This window comes from Selaginella moellendorffii, unplaced genomic scaffold (assembly GCF_000143415.4).
Source record: "Selaginella moellendorffii unplaced genomic scaffold, v1.0 SELMOscaffold_19, whole genome shotgun sequence".
NCBI classification, from domain to species: Eukaryota; Viridiplantae; Streptophyta; class Lycopodiopsida; order Selaginellales; family Selaginellaceae; genus Selaginella; species Selaginella moellendorffii.
Genome location: NW_003314280.1, coordinates 220,942 through 248,517, shown reverse-complemented (window position 1 = coordinate 248,517; position 27,576 = coordinate 220,942). Strand labels below are relative to the sequence as shown.

Here is a 27,576-nt window from a genome sequence, read left to right as displayed (position 1 = left end):
TGTTGTATCCTGGAACAGCTTGATCGCAGCGTACTCTGTCAATGGCTACTGCGACCTTGCCTTTGAGTTGTACCACCCGGATGCAGCTGGAAGGCTTTCGTCCCACGAACGTCACCTTTACCACGGTTCTCAACGCTTGCAGCGAGAGTTTCTTGGAGCGAGGCCGGATGATTCATGCCAACCTCGTTGGAACCGGTTACGAATCCACTGATGTCGTCGTCAGCGCTCTCGTTGATATGTACTGCAAGTGTGGAGGGCTGGAAGAAGCTCACAGGATCTTTGCCAAGCACTCGAGGAGGGGCGTCGTTCTCTGGACTGCTATCATCGGAGGATACTCCGACGCTGGAGACTCGAGAGCAGCATTGCATCTATTCAAGCAGATGTTGCTGGATGGCACCAAACCGAACAAAGTCACGTTCGTCACGGTTCTCAACGCCTGCGCAAATTCGCAAGCTCTGCCACCCGAGGAAGTAGCGCTGGTTCGCTGCTTGGTGGCTCAAAGTGGCCACGAGCCGGACTTTGCCGTGAAGAACGCGTTGCTCAACCTGTTTGGGAAGTCCGGGAGCTTGCAAGACGTAGAGAAGACATTCGAGGAGCTGGACTACTGCTGGGACGTGATAGCCGGCACGGTAATGGTGTCAGCATACTCCCAGCTCGGTCTGTGGAGAAAATCTCTCGAGCTCTACCACCGGATCCTCCTCGAAGGCATGAAGCCAAGCCCCACCACCTTCGTCGCGGCTCTCACTTCCTGCTCGAGCCTTGCAACTCTGCCTGTTGGAAAGGCAATTCACGCCACCATCGCCGAAACTGGCTGCTCCTCGATCCCCCTCGTCCAGAGCTCTCTCATTAACTTCTATGGCAAGTGTGGGAGCCTCAAGCTTGCACGGCGGATCTTCGAAGCCATGGACGACAAGACCATGGTGAACTCCTGGACGGCCGTAATAACTGGATACGCTCAGCACGGGGAGATGGAGCATGCCCGGAAGATCTTCGAGAGGATGCAACAGGAAGGCGTCAAGCCGGATGAAGTGACTTTCATAAATGTGCTCTCGGCATGTAGCCATGCGGGCATTGTAGAGGACGCTTGCTACTTCTTCATAGCCATGACTCAGGAGCTTGGCCTGGCCGCTGGTATTGAGCACTATGGCTGCCTTATTGATCTCTTGGGACGATCGGGTTGGCTGAACGAAGCGGAGGCCCTCGTCAAGAAGATGACCGTGCAGCCAGACTCGGTGCTATGGAGTTCTCTTCTTGGTTCTTCCAGAGTTCATGGCAATGTCAAAGTTGCAAAACATGCAGCACAGAGGTTGATCGAGCTAGAACCAGAAAATGCTGCAAGTTACGTGCAGCTCTCGAATACGTACACTGTATGGAAGCCTTGCGACGCGGCCACAAGATCAGCGTAACCATATCAAAATTTATGCAAAATGTTCAACAATTTGTTTAATATAATATGGATCGTGGGGGATCGAAATTCGTGATGGACTAATTTCCTGGAAAGCACAAGAAATATGCGATTAGAATTGTCTGATTCGCAGTTCAAAATCATCGTCAGGTTTTTAGTTTTAAATTATCTTCAAGCAGATATAGGTTTTTTTTTGTTACAAAAGGATTTTAACAAATTTTTCACCACTAACAAATATAATCAATCCCATTACAAGAAACACCAAAATCTCTCTGGCTAATTTCATTTCTTCTGTGGTTTGCTCCCCTCGTGCTTTTTGTATGCTCCAACCTAGTTGGAACATTGCAAGTCAAACCTTCAAGAAAGTCTAACTCGCCGGCCAAAGCTGGGAGTACAGTGAAATTAATAGTTTAGTCTAACATGGGCTCTACAATCTCGGCATCTGCAAGTTTAAAACGTACTAAAGAACCAGCAGGGAGAAGTATAACTTACATATAGTCCAAGAGCCCAGGAGCAGAGGTCATGAGTCTGGAGTCTAATGTTCAAGAAATATTGAATGATCAGGTCTTCTAAAACTGTTTCTAACATTTTCAAATCTATCACAAATTGTTTCACTCCAAAATCAAAGCTAAGACTTCAGTTTGCAGAGCATATTTTCAGCTATGAAAATTGCACCTTCAAATAAAACGAGATCAAAGAGTCCACACTCATATGGGATGGCGTTTAGCGACGGTATACATTTCATTCTCGTGCTACTATGGATTGATCCCGTGCGGTGGGCTAGTGACGCGCCAGGGTGGTCGAAACTGTGGTTCCTTCTTGCGTCTCATCACCGAAGTGTCAGGAGCAGCTGCCATTTCACTTGATTTCACAGGACTAACAAAGAAATCACCTAGCGAACCTTGAGAAGCGTCATAGATGAAGAAAAATCCGATCAAAAGGTAAACCATTATCATTCTTATGAATGCCATTTGCTGGGTGAATTGCGCCTTGTGCTCTCCACATTTTATTCAGAGCATGCAAGTCAATATGATGTCATGGAACCAGAGTTTCTGCCGTCTATACAGAGCGAAAGTCCACTCCTCGCATTTTCCACGTATGATTTTAAACGCGGACTTGTTGACTTTGCTCGTGGAGAGTGATTAAACCTAAGGAACACGAGCACAATTACGTCAATTGAGCCAGCTGCCACGTATGCAACATGAAATGCAAAAGATATTCATCAAGCTTTCAGCCGATGCCACGACCGGCCTCGGCCTTGGAGCTTGCATCTGGTTTGACCGTGGGAGGCCTTATGATTTTGTCAATCAGGCCATAGTCTAGAGCCTCTTGCGCAGAAAACCTTTTTATCCTGCTAAAGTCTTTGTGAATCTGCAACAGCATTGAGATGCCAGCATCAGACAAATGCGTGGCTGCGTAAATGCCATGCTTCTCAGATTACCTTTTCTTCTGGCTGCCCAGTTTTCACAGCTAGTTGCTTGAAGAGATAATCTCGAACTCGAGATAGTTCCTTAGCCTCGTTTTGAATGTCGGCTGCCTGCAAAAAACAACGCTCAGATCTAAAACGACAATTGGATGATCAATGCAAAGGCTCTCACTTTTCCGCGAGCAGCTCCTTGAGGCGGTTGCATAGCAATTCTTGTCAGAGGCATGGAGGTTCGCAGTCCCTGGTCAAGGCACGGAATTTATGGCGTTGAAAGAAATCAGAAGAGACTCAACCTTTTCTCCAGCCGCAAGTAAGAATCCAGCGATGTTATACGCATAGCCGAGTGCCATCGTTCCCATCCGGCTTTTCACGCTTCCCATTGTGTCGTATATGGCCATGGAAGGAGTTAACTGGCAAATGAAACTAGTGAAAAGATGAAAGGTTCATGAAAAGCGAGAAGCTTACGTCTCCACCAGGACAACTCATGTAGAAATGGAGATCTTTGCTGGAATCAACGCTGTCCAAGTAGAGCATAGTCGCGAGCACTTGATTGCCAAACTCCTCGTCAATGTGTTGCCCGATAAAAATGATTCTCTCTCGATACTGGAGCAAAGAAGTCACGGAGTGGCACAAAGTCTAGAGCAGCAAAAGAAGAAGAAAACGAGACGAAGTAGCATACCAGCACATTCCAAATATCCACGAACTGCCAAGTTCCCTCGCCGGGAGTTCTGTAAGGCACTTTGGGAGTGCCGATTGGCATCATCGTTACTTGCGCACGGCAAATCCCTGCTCGGCCCGGCCTCGCATTCGCACTCCTGGAGACGCAGAACCCAGATTCGTCCTGGCGCCACTGGCTGGAAAATAGCGCTGCCGATTTCTCGCAGCTGCTGCTCCTGCCACAGCCGATGCGAATTCACTCACATTCCTAATCCAGCTCTCACCTGGGATTGAAGCAGCACGGAGACGACGCCGCGGCATTCATCACTGCCATTGCCGCAAAAACCCTAAGGTAGAATTTTAGTTTCAAATTGCATTTTGCTAATACACAAGAAAGAGTTTTACTATGGATTGACCGCGCGCGGAGGGCGAGTTGATGGCTGGGGTCTGATAGCCGGGCAGTGGTCCGGAAGATGAGATAGGAACTAACAGGAAATTCTTGCCATTCTCTATGGAAATTTGATAGACATAACCTGGATTGAGAGGGCGAGGACATTCCATCGCAGTTTTGAGGAAGAAGAAGGTAAGAAAGATCAAATAATTTCAATACGTTGTGAATGGAAAGAAGCACAAGTATAATGTGGACCACTGATCAAAACTAAAAGGAATACTGCGCTCGTCAATGCCATTGCTTGGTTTTCCTTGCCTTTTTGCTACTCCTTTTAAAGTCATCTAAAGCTCGAGAAGTTGACAATATCTTGGTCGTCTGGTATGATCACATAAGCACAAGCTCTCAGTGTCAAGGCCGCGTAGCGCAGTGGATTAGCATGTTAGACTTCGGATCTGAAGGCTGTGGGTTCGAATCCCACCGTGGTCGTGGTTGTGCTCTCAGTGTCAAGGCCGCGTCAAATCCCACCGTGGTCTCCACAAATGCATGATCAAAGATTGTTCATTAAGATTGTCCATTAATCTCTGGTTCCATAGACCAGCGCCAGAGATTCCATAGACCAGCGCCTTGTCCATTGGGCCATGAGGTCATTAGATATGAAACATGTCTGTTCCTAAGCACCTTTTACAAGTTGGAATTATCTCTGGGAGTAAGAAAACTAAATATTCCTTTCAACATTTGTTTCCAAGAAAACAAATAAAAACTATACAGGATAAAACAAAGAATCACAAAACCACCAAAGAAGTCTATTACTACTGTTGTGGCCTTCTAGACAAGCATCTTCTTTTTCCTCGTCAACTCTCTTAGAGGAGTTTGAAGCCCCGGGAGAATGTTTCTCCAGCTTCACATCGTCTTTCTCTGTTTCCCCGCCAATCTCTTCCAAATAGTCAGCTCGGTTTCGCTGTATCCAAAGGCGCCGCCTCTCCATAATTTGCTCCGGTGTTGGCAAAACCTTCCAATTCTCTTGCTCCATACCCACAATATGACTCGCAGCTGTGGCAAGCTTATATAACCACGGTAAAAGGTGTGGAATTAAGGAGCCTTTTCAGAGTAAACCTTAAACTCAAAACTCTCTTTTTTAATATCCAGAATCTCGAGGATTGACAATATAAATCTTGATGATCGCAAGCAAACAGTGCCCATAGATAAACCAAAAGCCCGCCCGTGGTTTCAAACTTTTGGTCTTTATTTGTCAGCTTGACTGAGACGAGATACTTGACTTGGACCTTCTGAGTCTGCTTTGAAAAACTTGAATGGAGGTCTCAAATGTTCGAAGTAGCAAGAGATGACACCCGTAAGAATTTTTTTTGTGTCCTGCATACTCGGATTTCTTTTGATCGGTGGTATACATGGAGCTCCTTTTCATGAAGAACAAGGTACGAGGAAGAATTTTTCATCAGTTTTCTCTAAATAATGGACTGCAGAATTTGATGCTCCAACCATGAAATTCAAGTCAAGGTTCCTTCTTCAGGTAGGATATGATTCACAACGAGAAATGCCCCCACCAGCATACCGAGAATTTCGACCAAAACGCTCTCCTCCTCCCCGAGGCAGAAATCCCTGATAACGAATTGTTGCTGTATTACATTCCATGGGATTATTGCTTTGAGGGGCGAGCTAAAACACACCATGGCCGCCTTGGAACAATGGGTGCTGAGGAATCGTTCTGATTTTCTAGAAAAAAACTTTGGGGGTTTCAATGAAAGTTCTTGTACAATATATTGTGCGATCCAATGGGCCGGCAGGCATTCCACGATATGGACGGGCACGCTGCTGGTGCTGCTAGCAGTGGTTGTGAAGCTATGGCGATCGATCATAACCAGGTTTTGGCTGGAGCCAAGATCGCTCGACGCAAGGATTCGAAGCCAGGATCCAGGGGCCGTCAAGGACTTTCGGCAAGGTGATGAAGATGAGAGACAGTGCCAAGGAGCGGGACATGGCAGGCTTGAATCACGACATTGTGGAGCATGTGATGCCACCAGTGGTCCAAGGAATACGGTAAAGTTTTTCTTTCTTCGTTCTCTCCCCGTGATGGAGGAGTGCAAGACTTTCTTTGCTGGCCACAAGACGACGTAGTCTCCTCATCTGGAGACTGGTCCATGCTGTGCTCTTGGCTTTGGAATGGCAGAGCGCGCTTGCGTCGAGGCTCAGGAAGTCTGCAACGGTGCCATTCCAGAAGCCAATTCAATCAGCAAGCTTAAGCTGGTAAGGTTTTTGCGTTGCTTTGAAGTTTCTTGTATAGATCTCCACGAAACTCTCCACCGGTGGTGGTGTTCATCTTCGCATCCTCGTCCCAAAGGGAACTGCGGTCTCCATTCCAGTCATCACGACACCCACGACTTCAATCCGGAGAGCTTCAAGGATGGACCGTGCAAGCACTCGAACGCGTTCCTGGCCTTTTCGCTTGGCCCCCGCGTGTGTGTTGGCCAAGCCTTTGCACTCATCGAAGCCAAGATCGCCTTGGCCACCATTCTCAAGCGCTTCCGGTTTCGCTTGTCGCCATCGTATCGCCCGCTACGGTCTTCCTCTCATCATGGTGAAAATATAGTATCAGCGATATTGTCTCGCTGGGAGTACTCAATTATTAGCAACTTGTTCGACTGACTATTTGAGCTACTGACAAAACACGACCAGGGTGGAATTCGAACCCACAGCCTTCAGATTCGAAGTCTGACGCACTGATCCACTACGCTACGCGGCCTTGACACTGAGAGCTTGCGCTTAATACGAGTTTTTGGTCTTTATATGCTAACTTGACAAACGAGACGAGATACTTGACTTGGACTTTGTGAAAGCTATAAGTTGAAGGGTCTGCCATGAAAAGTGTCTCAAATTTGTTAGCAAGAGATGGCACTCGCAAGAATTTTTTTTGTGTCTTCCATACTCGGGTTTCTTTTGGTCGGTGGCATACATGGAGCTCCTTGTCATGAAGAACAAGGTACCAGGAAGAATTGTTCATCAGTTTTCTCCCAACGGACTGCAGAATTTGATGCTCCCACCCTGAAATTCAAATCCAGGTTCCTTCTTCAGGTAGGATGTATGATTCATATCGAGAAAATGTCCTGATGGAAATTTTCTTTGCCCAGACTTACCGAGAATTTCGACCGGAACGACCTCCTCCTGGGCGAGGCCGTAATCCCTGACAACGGTCACCACAATCGCCATGTACAACATGATCGAGACGAGGCGAATCACCGATTGTCGCGATTCTGCTAAGCGCATCCACAAACTTCATCCTGTACAGGTCCCTGATTGGCATCTCGTCTTTTTTTAAATGGTGAGTGAATTAAAGATTGGAAGTCCAAATCAAGTCACTCGTTGAGCATCCACAAACTTCATCCTGTACAGGTCTCTGATTGGCATCGCGAGTGAATTAAAGATTGGAAGTCCAAATCAAGTCAAAGTTGGCGCGTTGAATAAAACTAAAGTCAACAACTTTGTTGACTTAATTAGTCACCTCACATGTGAAACACTAAAAATGTTTCATGATTGGAATGATATCACATCGCAATGCTGGAATTGGACAGTGCTGGAAGAAGAAAACTGCCGCCTCCACCTTGCAACCAGGAGATTCCATCCCCTTCACAAGCTCAAAAGGAGTTTAGACCCACACCTCGCGGCGGGGAAGGAACCCATAGAAGAACGTATGTTTCTATTCCCTTCCATCTCTAATGGAGTGTGTCAAAAACTTGGATTCGATCAATCGTCGATTGATCACTGTGTAGGCACAGAGGCATTGGACAAGGCAATGATGTTAGCTGCCGGCATTGCCGGGGACTTCGCGCAAGAGCGTCGGGAAGAGTCGTGCGCAAATGGTCGCAATACAAACTACACGCTCCCAGCAGAGACATCCCCGGCTTGCTCCACCAGGCCAGCGTTGCTGCAAGCCGGAGGGTGTTGATGAACGTGATCGAGTCAGGGATCACGCCATGTAGCTGCATCGCGCGGAAGAGTTCCATTGCTCTTGCCGGACTGCCGCTCGAGGCGCGCGTCGCTACAATCGTCGTCCAGGAGAGAACGTCCCATGCCGAGCTCGAGGCAAGCAAAGCTGTGTGAGCGTGAGCTTCCTCCAGCTTCGTGCCGCACTTGCAGTACATGTTGAGCAGCGAGTTTGAGACAGTCACGTCCGCCTGGAGTCCACTCTCCAAGATCTGCGAGTGGACGAGCTTTCCTTCTAGGGCATCGCTCCCAGACGCGCAAGCGTTAGAAAAGCCACTCGATCCGGATCACTCCGTGCAGCAGCATCGATTTGAAGAGCCTGATCGAATCCTTGGAGCGACCAAGTTGAGAGTAGCCGGCTAAAACCGCGGTCCACGAGACAACGTCCATCCTCGACAACAACTCCTCAGCGCTCTCCGTGGCACCGCATGCTGCGTACATGGTGACGAGAGCGTTTGCTACGAGAGCATTAGTTTCCCAGCCCGCTTCGTCGATCCACGAGTGGAACTTCCGTCCGTAAGCCTCCAAATTGTTCCGAGTGTTGCACGCCGTGAGGACTGCGCTGAGAATGATTTCGTGCCGATCGAGACGTCCGTAATCCACACTCCTCCACGAGCGAGACAACCATCGCCCCATTCTTGGGCGACGATAATCCAGCACAGATGTTAAGCGCCGCAAAGCTGCTCGGCGCTGTTCCAAGCATCGCTTGAAAAAACCCCAGAGCTTGCCTGTGATGCCCATGCTGGGTATTTGCTGCCATGACTGTCGTCCAAGATGCCACATCCCGCTGGCTCGATCTCTCGAAAGCCTTGTTGGCAGATTCTCGATCCCCACGCTTGGCGAGGAAATTGATCACCGCATTGGCAAATATGAGCCCAGATTCCAATCCAACCATGAAGCGCTCCTCCAAGGAAAAACAAGTGCTAACAACCGTGACGAATGCTCCGGACGAACGCCCGCGGGCAGCATCTGCTGGAAGACCTGGAATGCCTCGGCAGCGCTTGCCATCGATGGACAAGACCTTGATCATCCGGGTCCATGAGAGGCCAGCCCCGGCAGCAAATCTCTTGCATCGACCAGGCTTCCACAGCAGACATACATCTGATCGCTCAGGAAACTGTGGCACCAGTGGCCACGAGCGGCGATGAGAGACATCTCTGGACTCACCGCAAGAACGTAGCAGCTCCACGCACGCGGCTGCGTCGATCGTCCGCTGCCGCAGGAGATCGTCGACGAGGGAGCTGCTCAGAGGAATCGATGCTGTGGCCGCGATCTGGAGGGAGAGAGATCGAAATGCCCCTTCGCGCCCTGTCGGATTTTAGGGTTCTTCGTGCCAATGCCAGGATTCGAACCCTGGATTGGTATAGCTAGGCTAACGACACTTGTTTTGTGTGTGGGAGTGCTATTCCGTTGCATTCATGCAATCTTGATGAGGGGAGAGAAGGCGCGGCGATGGCGACGCTGGGGGGATTTCCACTTCCACACGACGTGGACGCCGATCGTGCGTATTATGGAGCCGGCAGCGCTGTTGCTATCGTTCCCTTGCTGCTTCTTGGCGTGATCGTCAGCGTAAGGCATCGATCTGGGAGATCTTAGGGTGGTGTTGATCGCGCACTCTTTGGCGCTGCTCCAAGAATGCCAGGGAAATGGAAGGCGCACAGGAAAGGAGGATTCGCGATCGGGGCGGCGTGCTTCTGTTTGCTGCTGATCTTGGCGGCCAAGGCATGGTACTCCGTGTCGATTCGAGATGGACAAGCTCGGGTTTCCACAGATCGAGAGGAGGCTGGAAAGATTGATGATGCATTTGGCAACGGGGCTCCCTTCATCCGATATTCCTCCAAAAACGAATCCTTCGCTGTTGGGAATCTGCGATGGCAACCCCAGCTCTCGGCGGCCGATTACTCCGCGAATGGCTTGGCAGGCCCATTCTCGATTCTCAAGCACGCACAAATTGGAGAGCTCCTTCTAAAAATTGCTCGTGATTGGGAGGAGTTGAGGCCGCGCTTGGGCGAGCAAATGATTCGTGCGGGCTTTGAGGGTCCTTCCGATAGAGCGTGCTTTTTGTGGCTGGAAGATTGCTTCAAGCTTGGCAGAGACAAATCCATCGTAGAGGTATGCTTTCTTTCTTTTGGGCCATTTGGGAGTGTGTTCTTCAAACTCATGCGTTACTTGTCTGTGGCTTGGTAGGCTGTGGAGGCTATCCTCGGGCATCCGGTGCTCCTCTCTGGGCTCACAGTTTGGAACGCCCCTCCAAAGTCCCAGCAAGCTCTCAAGCTCAAGTTCGAGGGCTTCCAATGCGAGACAGTGGACGTGCTCCTCAACAGCGGCGCACGTCTCGTCCAGAATTCCCACACGATGACCAGAAAAATGGCCATCAAGCTCGCGAACCAGATAAAAGCCGCGCGGAGATTCTACGGCGACGAAAGTCCTCAGCTCCGACAGCAATTGGAATCCGTAAGTTGACCTGACAATACTTTTTTTTCCCTCTCTTCCTTCGATTTTTTAATGTGCAGCTCCATGTTTTTTACTATTGTTTGTGACAAATCTAGGTGGTACTCATGTATCTCGCTGACAAAGTGGAGGGAGCGGCTGTGCAAGACATCGACTTGGAGCCAGGCGGAGCCTATTTTATAAACGGCAGACTGCTGTATGGCACCTCGAATCCAACCGAGGCTCTCCAGGCGTCGTTGTTACTTCAGTTTGTGCCTGCCAATTGCACTCTGCGAGACCAAGAGGTTGACAGCTCCCACATTGCGTTGGTTTCCAGGCCAGTTCTTCCTCCTACCTTGCTAGCTTCTGAGACTTCGACGAGCGGTGATAACCTGACCTCGGACAGTCGCAACGACGTTAGACACGGCCTGGTACATAGCGAGCGCCTGAGTTTCGAGGAGGAGGACTTGTTTGACAGACGGGAGTACAGGCCGCCGGGAATTTTACCGGGTAGCAACATAACAGTGTTGAGAAAACGGGCACGGGCTACAGGTGCTTCAGGTATTTACGAGTTCGCTCGCTCGCCTCTGCTGGATTGGATCACAGTGGAGATGTTAGCATTCAAAGGGACAGAAGCCGCTTTCAAGTCATCGGCACACGATCAAGTAGTGGTGGTGGTGAGAGGAACGTTGAACTATCACCACGTTGGTAGTCGGAGAGCCTACAGGGAAGTGAAAGAGCTCAAGAGTGGAGAACTGGCATTTCTTTCCAGCTCGGAGCTCCATGCTTTAACATCAGGGGCCGGGGTCGATTACATTCGGATAAGCTGGGCTGGGAAACAAGGCTCGACGTTGTTAAGCTCTGGCGTGGGAAAGAGCATCAGCAATGGAAAGCAGGTGTTTGCGATGCCAGTGAGCGGTCTGGGTGCCATCAACGCGAGATCTGTCGTCTTGAGAACTGGCCAGGCGTATGATCCAGAGAACGAGGCGGACTGCGACGTTCTCGTTGTGGTGCTGAAAGGAGCGCACTTGCAGATTGTTCCTTCTCAGGAGTATTTGCAAGTGAACGAAGCCGTCCTCATCCCTGCGGGTGAAGCCTGTATCCTCTGGAATTCCGGGCTCTTTCCTGTGACAATAATCGCTCTCCAGCTCTACGCGTCGCTCAAGTTTGACGACAAGGACTCGTGCTACTTGGAAGCGGCTTACAGAACTCGCGGGAAAGTTATGTAAAGATTTTGTGAGGTGAGAGTAGTATACTTCTTCCATTTCATGCGCGTTTTATCTCATTACTTACAACAGCAGATTTTTACAAAACTGGAGCTTGTAGTTGCTTGCACTGGCTACTTGTCACTTTCTCTGGAGAGCGGTAGCACCTCTAGATTTTGCTCTTGCACTCCTGGACAGAAAATTTACGAGAGAGTAGATGCCAAGAGCGCTGAGCACTACAGAACATCCCAGGATGAAGATTGCCGCGTCCCTGGTCACTCCCAGCCTGTTGCGGTCCACCTCAAGAACGTAGGCCGCCGCGTCTCTTGATCCAACAATGCCGGTTGCTTGTAAAGAAGTAATGTGCTCTTCCAATCCATGTCTTCCATCGGGCTCAAACGTCTCCTGCCAAGACAAAAGCATTGCCAGTCATCCTCCCGCAGAGTGCAAACATTTTCATACCAGCTCGTCCGCGTGGTTCTTGAGAAATTCCTGTTCCAGTTGGAAGAGCTGCTTGGCGTGCTGGTACAGCTCAAAGTCCAAGCTATTGAGCTGCAGTATTCGCGCGACTGTATCACCTGGAATCGTCTTCCTCGCCTGCGGTTCCTGTCCAAGTAAGTCCTTTCAAAGCAAGCACAAAAAGTACCTCCTTGGAGAAGTTGACGGGTGCAATCGTTTCCAGGGACATGATCCGGCGTTGGACCTGAGCATTCCTGAGAGACGATGAGCACTGCTCGTAAGAGGTGACCATGTGAGATATGAAGTCCTGGCGACAATGAACGCGCACCGTGTCAAACGAAGGCTTTGTCATCAACTTGAAACAGGCTACAAACCCCGTAGGAGGTATCGTTTCCTGCAGTAAGGTTCATATTAAGTCCATAGTCAGGATATGTAGCTGTTTGTTTTGCTGTGGAAGAAGTCTCTGCATTTATATATATGGAAGTGGTTTTTTTCCTGATATTTCAGTAGAAAGCAAACGGAGCAAGGAAATATCTATCACCTTTGTGGAGGTTCCTGGTCGCAATTTGGCGCCCAACGAGATGCACAAGGATCTCCGCTGATTCCTTATGTCTTTCAGTGAGACCAACGTATAGCATTCCGTTAAGCCGCCTCTGGAAAACAGATTTTTCACGGGTGAACCAACTGAAGAATCAATCAGTCACAAACCTTTGCGACGTGAAGGACATGCTCGCCAAGCTCCTCGAACTGCGTGACACAGTACCGGATATCGTTCGCTTCTTTTAGGTACGAGTTGTTCGTGATTCCGGCGACCTGCCAATACATCAAAACCGTTTTTTTTTCTCGCTTCGATTTCCAGAGAAATATAACCTGGAAGGTCTGTCCGTTGTGAACCAATTCATGAACCGCGGGATGATCCACAAACTCCTTCAAAGGCATGACAAATGCAGGCACGTCGTAAACATTGGCAGGCTTTTGTGGTTGCTCGACCAAATGCGCGGCTCTCAAATCTCGCTGCATAGAAGGAACGATCTGTTAGAAAGGAAGGAGCATGGCAGCGAGAGAGCTTGCCCGCTCAAAGAGGTCGCGCTGGAGGAGAGGAACCAGATACTTCCACGGCCAAATGTCCAGGGTGCTCATTGCCTTTTGAGTCTTGGGACCAATCCTCCTCAGCATAGATCGCGTTCGCCTAAGAAACCTTGCGGCAACTTCCACGGAGAACTCGTACGAGCTCAAAACTCGGTTCATGGGATCGCGAATGTTGGTGATGGTCGACGTCCTTGCCTTGGGAAGCATCGAGAGAATGCTGTAGTCGTCGTGAGTTGATAGCAAGCTACAGTTTGGTTTGCTGGATCCACAAAAAAATGAGAGTATGATCGCAAGAGCGAAGAACACCAAACGACGAGATCGAGTACCTGAGATCCATTCTAAGCTTGTCGTAAGAACGAGGGCATAGCTCTTCTGAGGAGAACATGTTCTTTAGAAAGCTGGAAGAACAAATCCAAAGAATAAGAACTCAAGCATGAGAGGGGAGAGAAAGAGCAAGCATCGAGTTGGAGATTGGAAGCGGCGCGAGAAAAGAAACAAAGGAAGAGAGGATTTTTTCTTCCAGCACTCACCACTGGTTGTAGTTGCGGCCTCCAGTGCGTGGAACATGGAGAAAGAAGAGCAAATCCTGGAGCTCCCACTTGCGGCTGCCGTCCAAATCCATGCCGCTCTCCTCCTCCATGTTCCAAATCTCCTGCCCGGCCCACCGCCGCACCAGCGCCTCGCATCGCTCCCGCTCGCCCCATGGATTCTCGGCTGTCGGCAACGAAAACCAAAACCCTAGAGTCCACACTCGGTGAGCACATTTGGCTACTTACTGGATCCGGAGGCCGCGACGATGATCATCCACAGCAGCAGCGCAGAGAGGGATCGCCAGCGCCAGTGCCACCAGCGGCTGCTAGCGAGCGCTTTCCTCATCCGGAATCCCTCCGCGTTGCTGCGCTGTGCGTGTGCTGTGTAGATCATATCATCGCCGAATCATGGTAACAATCTGGAAGAGGAGTTTTTAGCGCTCTTTCTCTTTTGGGCTTTCTTTCCATGCGTGCACAGAAACTTTGCTAAGAAGGGGATGGAAATTTTGGCAGCCAAGGGTGTCGCGTGCTGTCCTTGAACTATGCGATGACAATCCTCTCGGCTCTTATTATTCTTTCTCGGAATCTCCACCATCACCACCACCTTTGCCTTTTCATTTTCTTTATTTCCCATAAAAAAATCAATCTTTGCTAAAGGTTAAAACATTAGATCCGTGCAAATCTCGGGATCCACTTTGCGCGGCGACGCGATGAGATCAAACCCATCCTCCACACTCTCGTCACTGCCACCTTTCTGTGGAACCATCTTCTTCTGCTCCATCAGGTAAACGCCGTCTATACAATCGATGAGCAGCGAGTCCGGGGAGAATCCGCCGGGACAATCACCGGAGCTGAAGTTGCTCTTCCTCGGCTCCTGCTCCTCAAAATCGATCAAATCCACTTCGCGACTTCCAGCTGATTCTCCTGCCGCAGTCATGCCAACAGGAGCCGGATCATTGCCATCGCTTTTCTCTTTTCCCTGTTGCTCGATCAAAACCTCCACTCCCTCTGCTGTACTATGGTGCTGACTTTGCTGCTCTTGTGCATTCTCTTTTCCCTGTTGCTCGATCAAAACCTCCACTCCCTCTGCTGTACTGTGGTGCTGACTTTGCTCCTCTTGTGCATTCTCTTTTCCCTGTTGCTCGACCAAAACCTCCACTCCCTCTGCTCTACTGTGGTGATCGCTTTGCTGCTCTTGTGCTGCTGGTACTTCGATGAATTCTCCCCACCAAGCTGACGTTGTCGCGTCACCTCCTCCTGGCTCCGATTCTCCATTCCTTTCCTCTTTTTCTTCACCAATGTCCCCGTTGGAGTCGGCTGGCCTCTCTGCATTAACTTCAGCTACCGCATCCTCGAACTTCTCCTCCGGGCCTGGTGCGGCAGGAACAACTGCCACCGAGAACGCTGCCAGCGCCGAAGCCCACGCGTCCTCCAGCGAGAGCGAGCCTCGTCGAGCAGTGGTAGAGTCCGTTTCTAAACTGCCGCTGGAGGATTCGCCGGAGCCATCAAGACTCAGAGAGGATTGATCATTATCGTCGTCTTCTTCTTGATCTTCTTCTTCTTCGTTCTCGTCGTCTTCATCGTCACCATCGCCATCAAGGCCTTCGTCCTCTCGAAGATCGGCAGTGTTTGAGTGCTCAGCTTCGTCCACTGGAACATCCGGCCTAGCATCTGATGATGGAGATGGCTGCCTCATCTCTGAGGCTGGAACATCCCGCGACTCCAGAGGCTGCTGTTGAAGCGTAGAAATCTGTGCCTCCATGCTACTCATCCGATTATCCAGCTTGGAAAACGCCCCCTGGAGGAACGCTTCCATACGACCAATGACCATCTCCAGCCTTTGAAGCCGAAGGCTCGTTTCAGCGTGTTGTCGAGACAGCTCTGCTTCTTTGCTAGGACCAGCCTCGATCTTCTGTGGTACCCGCGCTGCTGCGCGCCGGGTCTCCATTCCATCGGACATGCCACGGACGATCTGTAGGACGCTTGGCATGAGCATCGTGAGGAGCGAAGAGGAGTTACTGCTGTTGCTGCTAAAGCTTCCCTGTTCATCCTCACGAGCGGCTAAAGTTGGCGGGGCACCACCAGCACTCCCACGGACAGTGATCTTCCGCACGTTAGCTCGCGATGGATTTTCCAGCGATAGCACCCTGATCTTCACAGCCGCCCACGGATGAGCATTCACAAGCTCGATCTCTGCCTCGTAAAGCTGGCCAGTTTCTCCGGACGAGCAGCCTTCCTTGAGGAGCGTGCCGCGAGCAGTGCATATGTAGTCGAAGTCTCCGGCGGATTGAGCCTGGGAGTAGATCTCACACTGCCGCGAGCTGCTGAGGACGCAAATGCTGTGGACATGGCACAACCTATGCTGGAATTCCACTGGATCATCACCAAGAAACAAAAGAGCTCTATCTCCAGACACAGGACAAGAGGAAATGATTTACCTGTGATCTCGCAGGGCCCTGGATTGATTGGAGGCGGCGCCAGGGACAGATCTCGATCTCCCGCAGCGACAATGCTGGTGGATGACTCCGTGCTTGGATCACCGGAATCGAGGATGACATCCATGACGCTGTCGATTTGCCCCTGGATCGCTTGCCAGCTGCTCCTCACCTGGAATGCTACTGATGCTGCCGCGGCGCCCTCGTTCGTGGACTCCATCGCCTCGATCGCTTCCGCTGCCATTCTAGGGCAAACTATCTAACATACATGCTCAAAAGAGACAGTTTTGGATTCCATTCTTCTCCCTAAGTAAATTTGGATTTGCGAAGAGAGCTTCTCCTCTTCGTGGTTTGTGGCTCTTGAGGATCAGCCGAGTGGCGAAGAAACGCTACCTGCGAAAACATCAGAAGAAGAGAAACTTCAGAAACTTCACACCAAAATGAACTCACCTGATCATCGTCGTGGATCCCAAATGCTCGCAACGATGCTTTGTCGTCCAGCAGCTTCTGATTCATGTAGCACAGGCAGAAGTTACTCCAGACTTGTTCCCTGCACGAGGAAAAAAAAAAAACGATGCTTTCTCCAATGAATGCAAAACCAGAATGAATGAATGTCACCACTGAATGTCGCAGTAGCCCAGCACTTTCACCTCCAGCTCGTTCACGGTCCTCTCCAGTGTTGATTTCATCTCCCCGACTGTTGCCGCAACTGGAACACTCACGTCTAATCCAGAAAACCAAAGCAAAAACAATGAGGAAGCCGGATCTAGCAGAAGAACAAGCGTACTGCTTACCGAAGGATGTTCCATCCAGCTTCAAAACTAGCAACTTGATCATTCCTGGCCTTATCCCACCGCCGTCCTGTTCCTTCTCCCCCTGGATTCGTCCTCCCGGCTGAGGAGCGCTGGAGCGGAGAGTGAGCAGAGGCTCATCGTCTTCGATTCGAGACGAAGATGAAATGGCCTGGTAAGTGAATCGCTTGCTACTCCCGCCTAAGCTCAATCGGATTTTCATCCTCTCACTGTATCTCCACTCCCAGATTTGGACTCATACCCCCGGCTTGTAGCTCGAGTGAAAGGGATAGGAAGAACGATGTCCCTTCTCTGCCACAGTACTATTGAGGAACCTATGAAACCTGTGTGAGATTGTTGTAGAAGTCGACCCCACGGGCAGGAGGAAGGTCAGGAGTCCTCTTCCGTTCTATCTTTTTAGCTCCTGCTCACTGTAAAAACAATAATGGCCAGAGTACCAAGTAAAAGGGCGAGCGAAGAAAAAAGAATGCGAGATCTCATTACGGCCTGCACGTCTTACGGGATGGGTTCCACCGGACTGCCTGTTCTTCCCAACACGCACCCACCGTTTGACAAATTCATGCATTGGCCTCCGTTGACATGCTGCATGCTCGAGTATTTACTGCAGTCGCCGCCATCGTACTTTGTCCTTGCGGGAGATCTTCAGGGTCTCTGTTGAATCCTAGCTTGGTCATGAGCTCGTCCAATCTGCTGGGATCTCTCAGGTAGAGGAAGCCTATCTGACAGGAAAGAAAGGAAAAGGTAAACGACGAACTTCAGTTCTGCAAGAAGGCTTACGAGTGTCTCCAAGGCAGAGGCTCCACTGTAAACGGCCGAGCCGGCTCGTTTTGTAGCACGGCTGTGTGCTGTTACAACATTCTTTCCCCATCTCACAACGTCCCTGATCGATGGAAAAAACGTTACAAAAAGTCACCTTTTGAAGAAGATATCCGGTTACCTTTCCTCCTGTGACAAGAATTTCCCCTTCAGGACTTCTTGCAGCAAAGAATCCTGAGAGGCAACAATGGTGTTTCTTCGAACATCAAGCCAAGGATAGGAAAGGAAAGCGATAGAGCTTACTTGAGCTTCACAACAAACTACTGCCATGACACAAGCATTGTATTTGTCCATGGATTGTGGTGGTGTGAGGAAATGCCTGCGGACATAGAGCTGCGATGTCCATGAAAAGAGCGATTTTTTCCCCCACACAAACATACCTCGTAGACCGCATCTCCCAAATATGCCAATGCCGCCGCGTTGTGTGTCGCTCTGGGGTTCTGGATGGCGTTCGCCTGTGGCACGCGAATAGCAGCACTCTCTAGGCTTTGCTCCGGAGCTCTTGCGGCTGGCAGCAGCACGGGAAAGATCAAAAACTAGAAGCATTGGTGCGATGATCATACAATACCTAGCAGCTTGCGGACATCGATCCTGGGTCTGAATTGCCGCTTCTGTGGAGGCAATGCTGGAGCCTGGACTTCGCGGGCGCCTTGAATCCACGGCCAGGCCTCGCATTTCCAGCGGCAGATCCCAATCCCCGCCATGCCGGTCAGAAAACCCTAGCTGACGCCGAGGAGCCCTAAAGTGAGAAGTCCCAACCACTTGACTAGCGTCTTGCGGTTGGAAAGGAGGCAAGCTTTGCTCTCCCGATCGATTCACGGGAAATAGGGTGTGGGACTGGCAGTGGCACCGCTTTATTTGGTGAGAGCTGGTCTTTCATTTAGAAGTAGAACGAGAAGAAGAGAAGAGAAAAGGGATGCATCATCTTTTTCATCCAGCATGGTCAAGTTCTCCAAGCAGCTCGATGGCCAGCTTGTTCCCGAGTGGAGATCGGCCTACTGCGATTACTGGCAGCTCAAGAAGGATCTCAAGCAGGTCAAGCTGGTGCTTCGCAAGAAGCAAATTTTATCTCCGGGTGGGGGTGGTGCTGCTGCTAGTGCTGATGCCGCTGGCTCTTCTCCCTCGCCCGCCGATTCTTCGCCCCTCAGGACTTTCAGCGGTCTCACCAGGCGGAAGATCTTGACATGGAGCCAGAGCGAAGTCATTCGAGTAAGTTCTTCGTAACTGTCAAAGTTCTTCCTTTCTTTGAAAGCTTCTTTGATAGTTTTTGTTCTCCAGGTGCATCAGTTGCCCCCGGACGAGCTTTACGAGACAGAACTCTTGGGGCCGATTTCACAGGTCGAAGAGGAGAAGATGTTCTTTGCCCGCCTGGATGGCCAGCTTAACAACGTGAACAAGTTTTACAGGAGAAAGGAGGAGGAGTACTGCAAAAGAGCCGAGGCTTTGAGCAGGCAAATGTCACTGCTGATTGAAACGAAGCAAACGCTGGAGTTATTCTCAGGTGCACAGACTGTAGTTTGCTTTCTTTTAGAAATCTCGCGCTGATACATCTCGAGGAGTGCAGGTGATAACTCTGCGGGAAACAGTAGCATTGAGATGGGAAATTCGCTTGAACGGCAGCCTATATTCGGTCCACAGGACGTGAAATCTCCGGCATCTCCTACCACTACGATAGCGTCCCTCTCGCAAGCATTGATACACCAATCCAAGAAAAACATATCTCAAGAGACGGACATCCACGCGACCAAGAAAAAGGTTCACTCTGCAGAGAAGGTGCTGCGCTTGGCATTCATCGAGTTTTATCGTGGCCTTGGATTGCTGAAGAGTTTCAGGTGATTCCAAGTTAGTCTGTGTAAGATCCTTTCGTGCTTATTCCATCTGATTACAGCTCTTTGAACGTGGTGGCATTCGCAAAGATTTTGAAAAAATATGACAAGGTGAAAATCTGTGAGGACTCGAGAGAAAACTCTAAAAGTTTTTTTGGGTTGTGATTTTAGGTGACTGGCAGGAAAGCAATGCCGACTTATTTGCGGGCAGTGGAAAGCTCGTTCTTTAGCAGCTCTGACAAGGTTGATTTTCCGAGCCATCTTTGTGGTTTTACAACTTTTGGTTTGCATATTTCCGAGTAGGCCGCTAATCTCATGGAAAAAGTGGAGAAGCTTTTCACGGAGCATTTCGCAAAGAACGACCGCAAGCACGCAATGACGTGCTTGAGACCAATGCAGCAAAAGGCGTCCCACACGGTCACATTTTTTCTCGGTAGAAAACCCTCCATGAATCTCTGATCAACACTGATTGCGAAATCATGCAGGAGTTTTTACGGGAGGTTTCGTCGCATTGCTGGCTGCGTTTCTCATCGTCTCGCACATCACTGGTAGCTATATCTCAGCCGCAGAAACCATGTCGGAGTCTAGCTACATGGAGTCCATATTTCCAACTTTCAGGTCTTTCAAAGCACTAAGCCAGGTTTCTCAAAGTTTTTTCTTTGTTTCCTCGAAAGGTCTTCTACTAACACCTCCAAGTCTTGATCGAGCAGTATGCTGGCACTGGTACTGCTACACATGTACATGTATGGCTGCAACGTTTATGCTTGGAGACGAGAACGCATCAATTACCCATTTATATTTGAGTTCCAGCCCGGCAAAGAACTCCGGCACAGGGAAATATTTCTCCTCAGCACAGGCCTCACGACAGTCGTTGTTGGAGGAATGGTGGCTCATCTGGTTGCGCACGTCAAAGCAAAAGCCTCAACAAGCGTCGACCTCATTCCTGCTGCTATCGTTTTGGTAAGAGCAAATGCAGAAAAGAAATCCATCTTTGCTCCATTTTGGCTGAACTGAAGCGTTTGGTTTCCAACAGATCTTTCTGGGATTGCTCTTTTTCCCGTTCGACCTTTTCTACCGTTCGAGCCGTGCTTTTTTCACGCGGTGCCTCCGCCATATTGTTTTCGCACCGTTTTACAAGGCAAGCTTTCTTCTAAAGCTTGGTCTTTTTCTCTTCATCTTTGCATCCACAGGTGGTGCTAGCGGATTTTTTCCTAGCTGACCAGCTTACTAGTCAGGTACGTGAGGAGTTCCGATCGTTTGATCTTGCTGCGGTGCTTACAGTTCTCTCGAGGCAGGTAACGCTCTTCAGGCACTTGGAGTTTGTGATTTGCTACTACGGTTGGGGCCATTTCAAGACCAAGAACACAGGAGCTTGCGTTGGCAGCTCCAAAGATATCATGTACTTCGTCTCACTTATACCATACTGGTGGCGACTCTTACAGGTTTTCAAAGCTAAATCCATTCTTCTTCGTTTCAAGTTCTTAATGGTTAAAGTTCTTTCCAGTGTCTTAGACGATGGATTGACGAGAGGAACAGAGCTCATATTGCAAACGGTGGGAAGTACTTGTCAGCTATGGTGGCTGTTGGAAGCCGGCTTTCTTACATTAAAAAGGGTACCACAACTTGGCTCGTCATGTTTATAATCACCTCGACGATAGCAACGTTGTATCAGCTCTACTGGGACCTTGTTATCGACTGGGGCCTTCTTCAGCCTTGCTCCATCAATGCCTGGCTCAGGGACCGGTTGATTCTCAAGCACAAAAGCTTCTACTTCGTTTCAATGGTAACAAGAATCAATTGTTTCACAATGTCGCGACTAGTTTGTCATTGTTTCTTCACAGGTGTTGAATACTCTACTTCGTTTTGCGTGGCTTCAATCCATCACGAACTTCCAGTTTACGGGCCTGGATCGGCATGTCACGGAGTTTATCTTTGCTTCGCTAGAAGTTTTTAGAAGAGGGCAATGGAATTTCTACAGGTAAGGAAAGGCAAGGCTACTGGTAGAGTAGAATTTTGTGTCACAGTGTGGATGAAATTTACTGCTTGTTTTTCACCCTGCCAGGATTGAGAACGAGCATCTCAACAATGTTGGTAACTTTCGAGCAGTCAAATGCGTGCCACTGCCGTTTAGAGAGACGCAAGACATCGAGGTTTAACGCAAATGTAAAACATGTGCTTATTTTTTAATTTAACACAAAGTTTTCCCTTTGGAGTTTAGGGTTCTTGGTGGAATGAGAATTGGCTAGGGCAGGATGATCTGAGCGAGCTCGTGCGAGATCTGGCACGAATTCGGTTGGATCCAATGTCGCAGCAGTGGAAATAGGAGGAAATATCGACGAGCGGCTTGAAATGTCGAAGAATGCAGCTGAATCCAAGGCCTTCCCGGCGTCATTGGCCAAGGCTTCCGCCCCAGCCGCTCCTTCTCCTCCTCCGGCGGCCGCATCCAAAGCCTCGGACTTGGCCAACGGTGTGCATCAGCTAGTGGAGCAAGAGAGAAGGAAATCTGGTGCTAGTCACGAGGAAAGCGTCAATGTGGATGAGTCTAAGCTGTTTGATCACATCCACGCCCATGCTGTCAGGGCTACTGGTGACGAGAAAAGCGGTGCTACCACCACGCAGAGGTAAGAGCTTTCGATTCAGTTGGACGTAGAAGCAAACGATTATTCCAGGAATGAAGCTCGCAAGGAGAGATCACCGAGTAGATCGAGTATAATTGGTGATGTGCTGCAAAACATCGCAGCGGGAGACGAGGAGGGTCGTTCCAGGCAGAGAATTCTTGCATTTGCTGCCAAAAGGTACCATGGTCTACACTCTTTTCTTCTTCTTTCGTTCTTACATGTTTTTGTTTGGTTTCCAGATATGCTACTGCAGTGGAGAAAAATCCTCAGGATGCTGATGCTCTATACAACTGGGCGTTGGTGCTCCAGGTTTTCTTTTCTCTTTTCCTGCTCTCGACCTTAAAGTTTTCCGCAGGAAAGCGCTGACAGTATTGGAACTGAGTCTGGGCCTGCTGAGAAAGATGCTCTGCTAGATGAAGCTTGCAGAAAGTATGAAGCAGCAACGAGATTTTGTCCTTCTTTGCACGAGGTGTGATAACTTACGTACAAAGTTGTTGTAGCTTACTTGTTATTTTCCTGTAGGCCTTTTATAACTGGGGAATTGCAGTATCCGACCGAGCAAAAATTCGTGGAAGAACTAAGGAAGCAGAGGAACTCTGGAAGCAGGTAGAGTGGATTTTTATTTTTTATTTTCTTTAAGCTTGCATATTACTCTTCTGTTCTTTAGGCTTGTCTAAAGTACGACAAATCTGTTCAACTAAACTGGACAAGTCCCCAGGTAAGTTGTGGATCTTCAAAGTTTGCATCGCTGTATTTTCTTGTGTTTTTCCACTCAGGCTTTGAACAACTGGGGACTTGCTCTTCAGGTACTTCCTCCATCAGTTTATTGCGATATATCTTACTGATCTAGATATACTTCTTACTCAGGAGCTTGGCGCAATTGTTCCTCTAAAAGAAAAACGTGCCATTGTTAAAGTTGCGATAAAGAAGGTGACTGCGCTCTTTTGCGATAAAGAAGCCTGAAATGTTTTCTACGTTAACAGTTTCGAGCAGCTATACGTCTCCGATTTGATTTCCATCGTGCAGTTTACAATCTCGGCACTGTATTGGTGTGTGCTCTCATTTATTTTAGCAAGATGCTAGTCTTATTTTTTCCTATTGCATGCAGTATGGGCTAGCAGAAGATACCTTGAGAAGTGGAAGGCGTCCTAGCACTCACGAAGGAAGTGCTCCGGAGCTTTATAGTGCGTCTGCGGTGTACATAGCAGCTGCTCATTCGCTGAAACCAGATTATTCAGTATGGCAAGTCTTGGTTTTTTAATGCGTTTTACATTTCCAGTTTTCAGGTCTATAGGAGCGCTCTTCGACTTGTAAGATCAATGGTATAAATCCTTGTATGAGCTTGTATTAGTGCTTTTTTGACTTCTCTGAACTTACAGCTTCCTCTACCATATTTGAAAGTCGGATACTTGACTGTACCTCCGATTGGGAACCCATTAGCACCTCATAGCGATTGGATAAAGCAGTGGTTTGTCTTGGATCACGAAGCCTTGTATCAGGTCTTACTGATTTGCTGTATATTTTTAATGAGAGGAAGCTAATATGTTTACAGATGGAGAAAGTGGACCAAAGATCTCCGACTCTTGGAGCATCCAGCAGCCCGAGTAAAGCGCCTGAGGGATCACATACAAGGAGAGTTGAGGTGCATGACATAGTCTGTGTGTCTCCAACAGCGGATCTTAGCCTTCCTCCTGGCGGTTGCTTCGTCGCTGACACTCCTTCAGGCCAGCATTTCATGGTATCACGTCAGGTTCCAGACGGGTTGGTTGTTTGGGCTCACACCATTCGGGTTGCCTGCAGATTGCTGACAACTGGGAAGCTGTGGACGGCTGGGTGGATGCCATTCGTCTTGTGTACACAATTTTTGTTCGTGGGAAATCGGAAGCTCTTGCCACTGTCTTGACTGCATGAGGCAGCACTTTTGAGCACCTCATACTTATCGTCCTTTCCTTACAAGGAGGATGACAAAGGAGAAGAAATTCCAGGCTAGGCATCTTTCATATGTCCTTACTAGTTTGATGTGCTGATAGGAACAGCTCGATAAAAAACAAGTTCCCAGTTTTCATCTAGCCAATGCTTGCAAAACCGTCTTATTATTTGTCGGTGGCTCGAGTGGCTGGGCCGCGTCCTTCCCGTGCTACGAAGCGAGGCATTTAAGCAAGGTGGTGGAGTGCGGTGTCTTACGAAGTAAGCATGACTTTGGTACGTGTTTCTTTTGTAATTGGTAAGTACTGATCACTGTCTATATTATAGGACTGCGGCAGAAGGTGTGTTGCTGAAAATGAATGCTGGCGTTGACGTTCGGGCTCCAGAGCGTCCAGACACCAAATATGTTTTTGTATGCCTCAAGTGAGGGGAGGACGCGAAACCGGTTGGTAAGAGGTAATTCTGGCAACTTCAGGCTCAGAGTTTTATAGCTTCTTTTGTAGGAAGTGGACGACGAGTTTATTCGGTGACTTAATGTCAGCAGGGCGCACCTCTTCACGAGATGGATATTCGATATAATGCGGTGCTCTGGCGCCGGACTTTTAATGGCGTAGTCTTGCACAAGACGAACTAGCAGCACAGCAGCAGCAGCGTTAGAATGCTACACAGCTAGATTGACAACAGTGTGCGGGGTATAAAATCAAACTCTTCTCGAGGCGGAAGCACAACACACACATCCTTTCGGCTTGTTTGCGTCCGGGCTCCTCTGATGGCTTCGAAGGTTCTGCTGGCGGCTTGTCTCTCCATCTGCATTGCTGCTGCTGCGAGTGCCAGAGACGGCAAGTTTGGTCCTCGGTTCAGCTACTATGGTGGTGGGGGTGGTGGTAGTGGCGGGAGTGGAGGTGATGTTGGTGGTGGTGGCGGTGATGTTGGTGGTGGCGGCGGTGATTCTGGTGGCTCTGGATCTGTAGGAGGCACACCCGATGTTGGAACGCCTCCTGTTGGTGAAACTCCCGACACTGGTGGTCCAGATATTGGAGCCCCGGACGTGGGATCTCCTGACACTGGATCACCAGATGTGGATACACCTCCGTCATCTGGTTCCGGCTCAGTGGGAGGAGGAGGCTCCGGTGTTCCTTCTTACGGCGGTGGACATGCTCCGCCATCTTCCGGCTCTAGCCCAGTCGGCGGCACTCCATCCGGCCCAGTCGGAGGCACTCCATCCGGCCCAGTCGGAGGCACTCCATCCGGCCCAGTTGGCGGCACTCCATCCGGCCCAGGAGGAAGTGGAACTCCGTCTGGCGGCTTTGGAACTCCAGGAGCTGGAGGCACTCCATCTTATGGCGGAGGCTCGTCGCCAGGAACGGGGTCGGGGAGCTCACCATCGGGTGGAGTTCCATCGTCTGGCGGCGGCGGCGGTGGTGTTGGTGGCGACTGCTCAACGCCGCCAACTTATGGAGGTGGCAGTGGCAGCGGAAGTGGAAGTGGAAGTGGAAGTGGCAGTGGAAGCTCCGGTGGTGCTCCTGGCTCTGGTTACTGAGGATTTCCTTCGTTTTGCTTAGAAATCATCCAAATAATAGTATCTAGCAAGTGGCTAGTTGCATTCCTTGCAATGTTCTTCATCTTGTCCAGCAACATGACCTTTACAAAAGAATGTACTTGTCAGGCAAACAAAGGTGGTGGTTTCCTGGCTTTGGTTTGTTGCTCGAGCGCAAAGGCAATCTCCACCAGCTTTGCCTCGCTGCAGCGATTCCCGACGATGGTGATTCCAAATGGGAGGCCGTTTAGTGGAGAGTATCCCGCGGGAAGGGTTATCGCTGGAAAGCCTCCGATGGAAGCTGGAACCGCGATGGAGCTATCGGCGGGAGCCACAATTGCGTCCAGCTGCAGCTCCTGGAAGATCTTGAGCAGCCCGTCTCTGGTGAGATTAAAGTCCGTGGCAAGAGCGAGCTGATATGCGGCGGTGTCCCGGCCTTGGGTCTGTAAGGACGCATTGAAGATGTCGTCTGGGAACTTGGCAAACTCCTGCCAAATATCCTGGGGGTTTCAATCTCACAGTCGAGGAGCAAAGAAAATTACCTCGGGCTGTGAAAACCTGTCGAAGTCGAAGATGTCTTGCAAGTTCTTCACGGGTGTTTCCAAGAGGCCACCGAGATACTCCTCGATTTGGATCTTAAAGTCTGTCAGCAGCGTGACAACGTCGGCTTTAAGCGGCGGTGGAAACAGCGCCGTTCCATTGATGATCTCTCCAATGGTTGGAATGGTGACGTTGTCGATGACCACTGCTCCTTTCTTCCTGGAGGAAAGAAACCACGATTATATCATCCATCGCACACCACCACTTCTTCTCCTTCTTACGTACTTCATGGTGGCAATCGCGTTGTTGATCACTGCCACCTCAAACGATGGAACCTCGTCGAAGAACGGGGATCGAGATATGGCAATGCGTTTGCCGCAGAGGCCATCAGCTTTCAGATGCGAGTGGAATCCATAGTCGGGAAGTTTGCACGCAAAGGTGGCTTTGTCTTTGGGATCGGACCCCACGATCTTGTCCAACGTCAAGACTGCATCAGCCACAGTCTTCGCCATGGGCCTGGAAAACAAAACAAATACGCAGAATGAGGAGACACACCACCATCATTCTCTCTTTTACGTACCCAATTGTATCGAAGTTGATGGATATGGGGATCACTCCGCTCCTGCTGGTAAGTCCAACCGTTGGCTTGATGCTCACAACAGCGTTTCGACTTGAAGGACAGATAAGTGATCCTTGCGTCTCGGTGCCCAGAGACACGGACACCAGATTGGCAGCCACGGCAACAGCGGAACCAGTGCTAGAACCGCAAGGATCGCTGTCGAGCGAGTATGGATCCTGGAAGCAGCAAGTCATACAAGCTCGAAGGACGCGGATTTGTTGTTACCTTTGTCTGGTTGCCCCGAGGACTAAAGCCATTTGGAAGCAGCTGGGAGCGGAAGTGCATGAGCTCGCTCAAGTTGGCCTTGCCGAAGATGATGGCTCCCGCCTTTCGGAGCAAGGAAACTACGAAAGCCTCGTCCTTGACGGTGTTTGGAAACAAGGCAAACGATCCGGCGGTGGTGCTGAGACTGTCAGCAGTCGCAATGTTGTCCTTGAGGAGAATTGGAATCCCGTGAAGTCCACCGACGTAGCCACCAGCTGCTGAGCGCTCGGCATCGGCTTGGTCTGCCAGCTTCCACACGTCGGGATTGAGCTCGATGATAGACTTAAGTTGAGGATCGTGTCTCCGCACTCTCTCGATATAGAGCTCGACTAGCTTTCGGGACGTGAGCCCCCTTGCGAATTCATGGTGTATTTCGGCAATGCTTTTCTCCTGCACATCAAACTTGTAGTTATAGCTAGCCTGAGTGCCCAAGAGCATTCCCAGCAAGATCAATGCAGCTAGAGCCATGATACCTGGAACAACACAAGTGACCTCTACGTGCTCCGGAGTATAAGTAGTGCGTTGATCGAATGGCCGGCACGCAGAGAAAAACAAACTAGAAAAAGTTCAAGTTACCTGGCTGTCTCTACTTGTT

General features: G+C 49.8%; 12 protein-coding genes, 1 long non-coding RNA gene and 2 other non-coding genes across 20 annotated transcripts in view; 8 read left to right on the top strand and 7 right to left on the bottom strand.

Moving 5' to 3' along the window:
• Positions 1-1,406, top strand: part of LOC9650415 (pentatricopeptide repeat-containing protein At4g13650) — a 2,639-nt gene extending 1,233 nt beyond the window's left edge. The window contains exon 2 of the mRNA XM_024677425.1: positions 30-1,406. Coding sequence (XP_024533193.1) covers positions 30-1,406 — 1,377 coding nt within the window. The remainder of the gene's footprint in view (positions 1-29) is intronic.
• Positions 1,407-2,467: 1,061 nt separating this feature from the next.
• On the bottom strand, positions 2,468-3,840 carry LOC9650414 (ATP-dependent Clp protease proteolytic subunit-related protein 2, chloroplastic). Of its 3 annotated transcripts, none has more exons than XM_002972181.2 (7): positions 3,773-3,840; positions 3,511-3,724; positions 3,297-3,434; positions 3,125-3,241; positions 3,004-3,072; positions 2,847-2,942; positions 2,468-2,776 (listed from the first exon to the last, which is right to left on the bottom strand). In XM_002972181.2, the coding sequence occupies exons 1-7, from the start codon at positions 3,820-3,822 to the stop codon at positions 2,636-2,638; spliced, it is 825 nt and encodes a 274-aa protein (XP_002972227.2). In that variant the 5' UTR covers positions 3,823-3,840; the 3' UTR covers positions 2,468-2,635. The 3 variants fall into 3 exon arrangements, with proteins under 3 accessions (XP_002972227.2, XP_024533299.1, XP_024533300.1); XM_024677531.1 differs by having other exon boundaries at positions 3,511-3,718; XM_024677532.1 differs by having other exon boundaries at positions 3,511-3,715.
• Positions 3,841-4,291: 451 nt separating this feature from the next.
• TRNAR-UCG lies at positions 4,292-4,365 on the top strand. The gene has a single exon. It is a non-coding gene; the product is annotated as a tRNA-Arg (tRNA).
• An 818-nt stretch (positions 4,366-5,183) lies between these two features.
• Positions 5,184-7,555, top strand: LOC112347144. Its single transcript, XM_024677540.1, has 4 exons — positions 5,184-5,312; positions 5,361-5,934; positions 6,065-6,141; positions 6,179-7,555. Coding segments are annotated over exons 2-4 (447 nt in total). The 5' UTR covers positions 5,184-5,312; positions 5,361-5,565; the 3' UTR covers positions 6,180-7,555.
• On the bottom strand, positions 6,564-6,637 carry TRNAR-UCG. The gene has a single exon. It is a non-coding gene; the product is annotated as a tRNA-Arg (tRNA).
• Positions 7,556-9,315: 1,760 nt separating the features above from the next.
• Positions 9,316-11,558, top strand: LOC9650412. The gene is made up of 3 exons (XM_024677510.1): positions 9,316-9,987; positions 10,063-10,329; positions 10,425-11,558. The coding sequence occupies exons 1-3, from the start codon at positions 9,511-9,513 to the stop codon at positions 11,532-11,534; spliced, it is 1,854 nt and encodes a 617-aa protein (XP_024533278.1). The 5' UTR covers positions 9,316-9,510; the 3' UTR covers positions 11,535-11,558.
• On the bottom strand, positions 11,548-14,104 carry LOC9650411 (protein-tyrosine sulfotransferase). The gene is made up of 11 exons (XM_024677513.1): positions 13,835-14,104; positions 13,589-13,772; positions 13,385-13,456; positions 13,041-13,317; positions 12,840-12,983; positions 12,678-12,782; positions 12,511-12,622; positions 12,344-12,432; positions 12,157-12,276; positions 11,973-12,107; positions 11,548-11,915 (listed from the first exon to the last, which is right to left on the bottom strand). The coding sequence occupies exons 1-11, from the start codon at positions 13,980-13,982 to the stop codon at positions 11,652-11,654; spliced, it is 1,650 nt and encodes a 549-aa protein (XP_024533281.1). The 5' UTR covers positions 13,983-14,104; the 3' UTR covers positions 11,548-11,651.
• LOC112347147 lies at positions 12,053-12,468 on the top strand. Its single transcript, XR_002992674.1, has 2 exons — positions 12,053-12,124; positions 12,193-12,468. It is a non-coding gene; the product is annotated as an uncharacterized LOC112347147 (long non-coding RNA).
• An 89-nt stretch (positions 14,105-14,193) lies between the features above and the next one.
• On the bottom strand, positions 14,194-16,278 carry LOC112347139 (neurofilament medium polypeptide-like). Of its 2 annotated transcripts, none has more exons than XM_024677508.1 (2): positions 16,027-16,278; positions 14,194-15,961 (listed from the first exon to the last, which is right to left on the bottom strand). In XM_024677508.1, exons 1-2 carry the CDS (start codon positions 16,265-16,267, stop codon positions 14,247-14,249), a joined length of 1,956 nt encoding a protein of 651 aa, XP_024533276.1. In that variant the 5' UTR covers positions 16,268-16,278; the 3' UTR covers positions 14,194-14,246. The 2 variants fall into 2 exon arrangements, with proteins under 2 accessions (XP_024533276.1, XP_024533277.1); XM_024677509.1 differs by having other exon boundaries at positions 14,194-15,950; positions 16,027-16,271.
• Positions 16,279-16,297: 19 nt separating this feature from the next.
• Positions 16,298-17,390, bottom strand: LOC112347143 (U11/U12 small nuclear ribonucleoprotein 25 kDa protein-like). Of its 2 annotated transcripts, none has more exons than XM_024677538.1 (4): positions 16,818-17,390; positions 16,645-16,747; positions 16,474-16,573; positions 16,298-16,416 (listed from the first exon to the last, which is right to left on the bottom strand). In XM_024677538.1, the coding sequence occupies exons 1-4, from the start codon at positions 17,035-17,037 to the stop codon at positions 16,330-16,332; spliced, it is 510 nt and encodes a 169-aa protein (XP_024533306.1). In that variant the 5' UTR covers positions 17,038-17,390; the 3' UTR covers positions 16,298-16,329. The 2 variants fall into 2 exon arrangements, with proteins under 2 accessions (XP_024533306.1, XP_024533305.1); XM_024677537.1 differs by having other exon boundaries at positions 16,642-16,747; positions 16,818-17,385.
• On the bottom strand, positions 17,294-18,483 carry LOC9651033 (mini-ribonuclease 3). Of its 2 annotated transcripts, none has more exons than XM_002972177.2 (6): positions 18,220-18,481; positions 18,032-18,159; positions 17,895-17,984; positions 17,773-17,825; positions 17,613-17,715; positions 17,294-17,554 (listed from the first exon to the last, which is right to left on the bottom strand). In XM_002972177.2, the coding sequence occupies exons 1-6, from the start codon at positions 18,353-18,355 to the stop codon at positions 17,393-17,395; spliced, it is 672 nt and encodes a 223-aa protein (XP_002972223.2). In that variant the 5' UTR covers positions 18,356-18,481; the 3' UTR covers positions 17,294-17,392. The 2 variants fall into 2 exon arrangements, with proteins under 2 accessions (XP_002972223.2, XP_024533304.1); XM_024677536.1 differs by having other exon boundaries at positions 17,421-17,550; positions 18,220-18,483.
• Positions 18,484-18,580: 97 nt separating this feature from the next.
• LOC112347146 (phosphate transporter PHO1-like) lies at positions 18,581-21,685 on the top strand. The gene is made up of 14 exons (XM_024677542.1): positions 18,581-18,860; positions 18,930-19,152; positions 19,216-19,483; positions 19,540-19,588; positions 19,649-19,720; positions 19,781-19,910; positions 19,963-20,095; positions 20,188-20,437; positions 20,511-20,615; positions 20,668-20,712; positions 20,773-20,919; positions 20,982-21,260; positions 21,319-21,455; positions 21,540-21,685. Exons 1-14 carry the CDS (start codon positions 18,591-18,593, stop codon positions 21,631-21,633), a joined length of 2,202 nt encoding a protein of 733 aa, XP_024533310.1. The 5' UTR covers positions 18,581-18,590; the 3' UTR covers positions 21,634-21,685.
• A 1-nt stretch (position 21,686) lies between these two features.
• On the top strand, positions 21,687-24,164 carry LOC9651032 (protein HLB1). Its single transcript, XM_002972376.2, has 14 exons — positions 21,687-22,098; positions 22,147-22,272; positions 22,335-22,404; positions 22,451-22,564; positions 22,618-22,701; positions 22,763-22,813; positions 22,872-22,901; positions 22,963-23,025; positions 23,079-23,144; positions 23,204-23,332; positions 23,382-23,417; positions 23,475-23,594; positions 23,648-23,833; positions 23,896-24,164. The coding sequence occupies exons 1-14, from the start codon at positions 21,827-21,829 to the stop codon at positions 24,004-24,006; spliced, it is 1,458 nt and encodes a 485-aa protein (XP_002972422.2). The 5' UTR covers positions 21,687-21,826; the 3' UTR covers positions 24,007-24,164.
• A 57-nt stretch (positions 24,165-24,221) lies between these two features.
• On the top strand, positions 24,222-25,627 carry LOC9650410 (keratin, type I cytoskeletal 9). Its single transcript, XM_002972375.2, has 3 exons — positions 24,222-24,297; positions 24,349-24,477; positions 24,525-25,627. The coding sequence occupies exon 3, from the start codon at positions 24,791-24,793 to the stop codon at positions 25,559-25,561; it is 771 nt and encodes a 256-aa protein (XP_002972421.1). The 5' UTR covers positions 24,222-24,297; positions 24,349-24,477; positions 24,525-24,790; the 3' UTR covers positions 25,562-25,627.
• On the bottom strand, positions 25,590-27,449 carry LOC9650409 (probable amidase At4g34880). The gene is made up of 5 exons (XM_024677424.1): positions 26,943-27,449; positions 26,679-26,893; positions 26,384-26,614; positions 26,101-26,317; positions 25,590-26,046 (listed from the first exon to the last, which is right to left on the bottom strand). Exons 1-5 carry the CDS (start codon positions 27,447-27,449, stop codon positions 25,684-25,686), a joined length of 1,533 nt encoding a protein of 510 aa, XP_024533192.1. The 3' UTR covers positions 25,590-25,683.
• Between the last annotated feature and the right edge of the window lie 127 nt (positions 27,450-27,576).